At 40.4% G+C, this 7,086-nt stretch overlaps 1 protein-coding gene across 1 annotated transcript; it reads right to left on the reverse strand.

The window, feature by feature from the left end:
• Window positions 1-5,794: 5,794 nt before the first annotated feature.
• Window positions 5,795-6,730, reverse strand: LOC309853027 (olfactory receptor 1f45-like; the record flags this gene model as incomplete). Its single annotated transcript, XM_082710645.1, has 1 exon — window positions 5,795-6,730. The coding sequence occupies one exon, from the start codon at window positions 6,728-6,730 to the stop codon at window positions 5,795-5,797; it is 936 nt and encodes a 311-aa protein (XP_082566771.1).
• Between the last annotated feature and the right edge of the window lie 356 nt (window positions 6,731-7,086).

Here is a 7,086-nt window from a genome sequence, read left to right on the forward strand (position 1 = left end):
TGTACCCCTGGGGATAAAAATATATGTTTATAAAAAATAAAAAGTTAAAAAAAAAAAAAGTTCTAGGAAGTGTTTTGTTCCTTTCCTGCTTCTCCTTGGTCTTGCCTTCTCCTTTATGGAACTTCTGCTCCTTGACATGGCTCCTACCTTCATGAAAGCTCAGTGGACTCAGCCAGCCCTGGCCTTTGTCTTATGACTGGGAGAGTTTAGGCAGATCTGTGCTATCTCCATTTGACAGCATCTAATACTTTCACTTCCCAGTCTTCTCTCTTCACCAGGACTTCTTTTCTGGTGTCCCTCAAGGCCATGACTTTTCACCATACTAATTTATACCTGAGTGTGAATGGTTGTCTTTGGCATAATGGGCTGGCACTTGTATTTATCAGGGGAAATTAATATGTTAACTCAAAAGTAAAATTGAATCCTGAGGTATTTGGACACACTGGAAGGATCTATAGAAGACATGAGAGCATATGAACAAATTAAGGCCTCAAAATTTTTGGAAGGGATTTTAAAGATTAAGAATGATAAGGGTAGGGGTGCCTGAGTGGCTCGGTCACTAGGCATCTGCCCTCAGCTCAGGTCATGAACCTGGGGTCCTGGGATCGAGCCCCCCCATCGGGCTCTTTGCTCAGCGGGAAGCCTGCTTCTCCCTCTCTGATTCCCTCTGTTTGTGTTCCCTCTCTCTCTGTGTCTCTCTCTAATAAATGAATAAAATCTTTTAAAAAAAGAATGATAAGGGTGGAAGGAAGAACTTTGACCTGAACAATCTACATCTTACCTGTTGCTGCAGCACATAAAAGAACTAGTCTGGGTTTGAGGACAGACACTAAGTCCAGAAATATGCAAATATTTATTGAACACTTACCATGTGCATGGAATCAAGGTACAAAGATGAATGAAGCCAGATTCCTTCCTCTGTGGAGTACACAATCTGATGGGGAAGGGAGATCATTATCCTCGAGAAATCTAGAAAGATAAGTGGGACAAGATTTGTTCACCAATATTCAGTTCAGCAAAACCTTTATTTTCCAAAGCCCAGTAAGGTGATGAAAACAAATATCAGCAGATACAGTAGAACTTATTGAAAGGACTATCTCAAAAATAAAAATAAAGTAGCAAAAGTTACATTCAGTGAGTCTTCATTGTTTCTTTCTAGAAACCCTGTATTTAATTTTTTTTAAGATTTTTATTTATTCTTTTGACAGAAAGAGATCACAAGTAGGCAGAGAGGCAGACAGAGAGAGAGAAGGGGGGAAGCAGGATCTCCGCTGAGCAGAGAGCCCGATGCGGGACTCGATCCCAGAACCCTGAGATCATGACCTGAGCCGAAGGCAGAGGCTTAACCCATTTAATCCATTAAAAAAGAGTTAAACTTTATAAACTTTATAGATCCTGGATATCAACCTTGTGTCTGTACTGTGCAATTGCATTACTGGATATTTACCCCAAAGATACAGATGTCCTGAAAAGAAGGGCCATCTGTACCCCAATGTTTATAGCAGCAATGGCCATGGTCACCAAACTGTAGAAAGAACCAAGATGCCCTTCAACTGACAAATGGACAAGGAAGATGTGGTCCATATACACTATGGAGTATTATGCCTCCATCAGAAAGGATGAATACCCAACTTTTGTAGCAACATGGATAGGACTGGAAGAGATTATGCTGAGTGAAATAAGTCAAGCAGAGAGAGTCAATTATCATATGGTTTCACTTATTTGTGGAGCATAACAAATAGCATGGAGGACATGGGGAGTTAGAGAGGAGAAGGGAGTTGGGGGAGATTGGAAGGGGAGGTGAACCATGAGAGACTATGGACTCTGAAAAACAATCTGAGGGTTTTGAAGGGGTGGGGGGTCGGAGGTTGGGGGAGCCTGGTGGTGGGTAAGATGGAGGGCATGTATTGCATGGATCACTGGGTGTGGTGCAAAAACAATGAATACTGTTGTGCTGAAAAGAAATAAATTTTTTTTTAAATGAAGCAATGATCACATTTAAAAAAAGAGTTAAACTTGTGACATCTGTCTTTTTTGAGCTGCAGAAATCTTTGTCCAGTGCTTATTATGCACAGAGTCCTTTGACAGGTGATTTACATTTTATTTTATAGAATTCTGATGACCACCTAGAGAGAGGGGAACCATAACAAAATTCACTTTACAGATGAGAAAACAGTAATGCTGGAATGTAAAGCTAACTAACATGGAGCAACAGGCTAGAAGGATGATTGAACAGCCCCCACTTTATGAAAAAGAAAACTCACACTCACAGGGAAAGTGAACAGATAAGAGACATGTGGTTTATTTAAGAGCAAGTGGAGAATTTGAACCCAAATGTGTCAGATTTTTAAGCCAATGCCCCATACCATCATGAAATCCCAGTGTTTTTCTCTTGATTCAGCATGGGCAATCTGTCTGATCCAGTATCTCCCATTCCTCAGAAGACAAAGGACAAGAGGTGCTGGTGAGGCTGTGTGATGAGGGAACACTTGTGCACTGTTGGTGGGGATGTAAATGGTCCAACCTTTATGGCAAACAATATGAAGTTTCCTCAGCAATCAGAAATAGATCTACCTTACGATCCAGCAATTCCACTTCTGGTACCCTTAAAGGAAATGAAAACAGAATATCAAAGAGTTATATGCACTCCTCTGTTTAATGCATCATTATTCACAATAGCCAGGACATAGAAACAACTTAAATATCCATCAGTAGATGAGTGGGTAAAAAAAATGTGATATATACAATAGAATATTATTCCACTATGAGAAAGGAGGCTATCCTGTCATTTGTGACAACATGGGTGGACTTGAGTATATTATGCTAAGTGAGATAAGTCAGACAGAGAATGACATGCACTGTGTGATATTACTTAAACCTGGAATCTAGGCAGAAAAAAAAAAACAGTGATGGTTGCCAGGGAAGGGAAGGTGGAGGAACAAGAGTACAAACTCACCGAAGTTCCAACAGTTCATTTTTGCTTTTGTTCCCTGGCTTTTGGAGATGTGTCTAGCAAGAAGTTGCTAAGGCCAAGGTTGAAGAGTTTGCTGCCTGTGTTCTCCTGTAAGATTCTGATGGATTCCTGACTCACATTTAGGTCTTTCATCCATTTTGAGTTTACCTTTGTGTATGGTGTAAGATAATGGTCCACTTTCATTCTTCTACATGTGGCTGTCCAATTTTCCCAACATGATTTGTTGAAGAAACTGTTTTCCAAGATCTATAAAGAACTTTTCAAACTCAACACCCAAAAAATAAATAATCCAGTCAAGAAATGGGCAGAAGACATGAACAGACATTTCTCCAAAGAAGACAAACAAATGGCCAACAGACACATAAAGACACATGTTCAACAACAGGTGGCATAAGGGAAATACAAATCAAAACCGCAATGAGATACCACCTCACACCTGTGAGAATGACTAAAATGATCAAGTCAGGAAACAATAAATGTTGGCAAGGATGCAGAGAAAGAGGAACCTTTTTACACTGTTGGTGGGAATGCAAGCTGGTACAGCCACTCTGGATAACAGTATGGGGGTTCCACCAGAAGTTAAAAATAGAATTACCCTGCTACTGGTATTAGCCCCAAAGATTAAAATGTGATCCTGAAGGAACACCTGCACCCCAATGTTCATAGCAACAAGATCCACAATAGCCAAACTATGAAAAGAACCCAGATGTCCATCAACAGATCAATGGATAAAGAAGATGTGGTATATATACAATGGAATACTAAGCAGCCATCAAAAAGGTTGAAATCTTACCAATACATCGATGTGGATGGAACTGGAGGGGATGATGCTGAGCAAAATAAGTCAATCAGAGAAAGACATTTATCATATGGTTTCACTCACATGTGGAATATAAGAAATAGCACAGAGGATCATAGGGGAAGGGAAGGAAAACTACATGGAAAGAAATCAGAGAGGGAGACAGACCATGAAAGACTCTTAACTCTAGGAAACAAACTGAGAGTTGCTGGAGGGGAGATTGGTGGGGGGATGGGGTAACTGGTTGATGGGCATTAAGGAAGGCATGTGATGTGATGAGCACTGAATATTTTATGCAACTGATGAATTAGTTATATGCAACTGAGTGTTATATGCGACTGATGAATTACTAAACCTACATCTGAAAATAGTGGTGTACTAATGTGGGCTAATTGAATTTAAATAAAATAATAAAATAAAAATAAAGATTAAAAAAGACTACAAACCTGTAGTAAGTAGTAAATAAGACAGAGACATAATGCACAATGTAATGAACATAGACAATATTGTACTACAATCATCAAACTTGCTAAAAGCCTAAAACTTAATTATCTCAACCATTAAAAAGAAAGGGTAATTATGTAATGATAGAAGTGCTAAATATTGCTATCATGGCAATCACAATATAATATAAACATATATCAAATTAACATGTGCAACAAATTTACATAATGTTATATGTCAAATATATTCAACAAAAAATAAAGTACTTAAATAATAAAATTTTGTTTCTACCTTTAAAAAAACAAAAAGATTCTTCTATGGAATTGGGAGGGAGACAAACCATAAGTGACTCTTAATCTCACAAAACAAACTGAGGGTTGCTGGGGGGAGGAGGGTTGGGAGAAGGGGGTGGGATTATGGACATTGGGGAGGGTATGTGCTTTGGTGAGTGCTGTGAAGTATGTAAACCTGGTGATTCACAGACCTGTACCCCTGGGGATAAAAATATATGTTTATAAAAAATAAAAAATTTTAAAAAAAAGAAAAAGAAAAGAAACCCAGATTTTTGACACTGGGAAAATTTAGTTTTTTTCAAAAATAATTGGATCTGAAGTGTCTGAGTGGCTCAGTTGGCTGAATGCTCAACTACTGATTTTGGCTCAGGTTATGATCTCAGGTCTTGAAATTGAGCCCCATGTCCTGCTCTGCGCTCAGCAGAGAGTCTGCTTGAGATTCTTTCTTCCTCTGCCCCTCCCCCTGCTCATGCTCTCTCCCCCACTTCAAATAAATAAATAATTTTTTTTTAACATCCTAACTGGTGTAACTGGTATCTCAATGTGTTTTTGGCTTGAATTTCCCTGATGGCTAATGATGTTGAACATTTTTTCATGTCTTTTAGTCATCTGTATGTCTTCTTTGGAAAAGTGTCTGTTCATGTCTTCTGCCCATTTTTTGGCTGGATTATTTGTTTTTTGGGTGTTGAGTTTGAGAAGTTACTTATAGACCTTGAATACCAGCTCTTTATCTGCAAATACCTTCTCTCATCCTGTGGGCTGTCTCTTAGGTTTGTTAACTGTTTCCTTTGCTGTGCAGAAGTTTTTATCTGAAAGGATGAATACCAACCATTTTCATGGGCATGGATGGAATTGGACGGGATTATGCTAAGTGAAATAAGTCAAACAGAGAAAGAAAATTATATGGTTTCACTCATATGTGGAACATAAGGAATAGAGCAGAGGAACATAGGGGAAGGGAGAGAAAAATGAAGCAGGGGAGATCAGAGGGAGAGACGAACCATGAAAGACTATGGACTTCAGGAAACAAACTGAGGGTTACTGGAGGGAAGGCAGGTGGAGGGATGGAGTAGTCGGGTGGTGGGTATTAAGGAGGACATGTGCTATAATGAGCACTGGGTGTTATACACAAATAATGAATCATGGAACACTACATCCAAAACTACCATTGTACTGTATTACTGTATGGTGACTAACATAACCTAATAAAAAATATGAACACATCAAATATAACAATTAAAAAATTCTTAAAATTAAAAAAAAAATTGGGTCTCAAAAGAATCTTCAAAGAGGTTCAGCCAAGTGGTTTCCTTTGAGAAGTTTCCTGAGGGCTTCCTTCAGATCTCGGTTCCGAAGGCTGTAGATGAAGGGGTTCAGCATGGGGGTGACCATAGTGTACATCACTGTGGCTGCCAAATCCCTCTGGGTGGTATGTGTGGATCCAGGGTTGAAATAGACCCCAATAATAGTCCCATAGAAGAGAGAGATGACACAAAGGTGAGAACTACAGGTGGAGAATGCTTTCCACTTCCCCTGAGTTGAGGGCACCTTCCACACAGCCACAGCAATAGGTGTATAAGAGGCCATGATACACACAAAAGGAATCAGAACCACCAAGCCCCCAAGGACCAACATCAACATCTCATTGACTTGGGTGTTAGAGCAAGAGAGCTTGATCAAGGCATTGAGGTCACAGAAAAAGTGTGGGATCCTATTGGTGCAAAAGGACAAGCGGGTCATCAGGATAGTATGGACCATAGAGATGAGGTTTGCTGAGATCCAGGGTACTGCCACCAGCAAGGCACACCGAAGGACACTCATGACTGTCAAGTAGTGCAGTGGGCAACAGATGGCCAGGTAGCGGTCATAAGCCATGGCCGAGAGAAGGATGCTGTCAGCTGCCCCAAAGGCAATGAAGAAATACATCTGCGTCAGGCAAGCCTCAGAGGAGATGGTACTGTGCCCGCATAGGTGGTTCACCAGCATCTTGGGGATGGTGGTGGAGGTAAAGCAGATGTCAAGTAGAGACAAGTTGCTGAGAAAGAAGTACATGGGGCTGTGGAGATGAGGGTCGAAGAGGATGGCCAGGATGGTGAGAAGATTCCCCAGGCACCCAATCAGATACAGGCTGGAAGACAGACCAAAGAGCACCTGCTGTTGCAGGGGCTGCTCAGAGAGGCCAAGAAGGATGAATTCAAAGACTCGGGTTTGATTGTCCATGTCCAGGTGGTACAAAAGCCAAAATAAGGGCACCAGCTTGAGTGGACTCCTGAAGAAGAAATGGAATTGTTGCATTATTGTCCCTCTCACCCACTCCTCATGTTGCCTCCCACTAACCTCCCTGAGCCTCAGGTTCCTCATCTCTTCCATGGGACTGGTCATCTAACCTCTTAGGATCATTACAAGGATTGAGTGAGAAAATATGTATAAGCGCCTTAAATCCATACCTGACATATTATATGGACAGTTATCTTTATTAGTGGAAACTTCTAGCGGTACTATCAAAATAAAAAGTGATATATGTTAATTAGCTTGATGTGGTGATTACTTCAGAGTGCATACATATATCAAAGCAT

This window comes from Mustela nivalis, assembly GCF_964662115.1.
Source record: "Mustela nivalis genome assembly, chromosome: 1".
NCBI lineage: Eukaryota > Metazoa > Chordata > Mammalia > Carnivora > Mustelidae > Mustela > Mustela nivalis.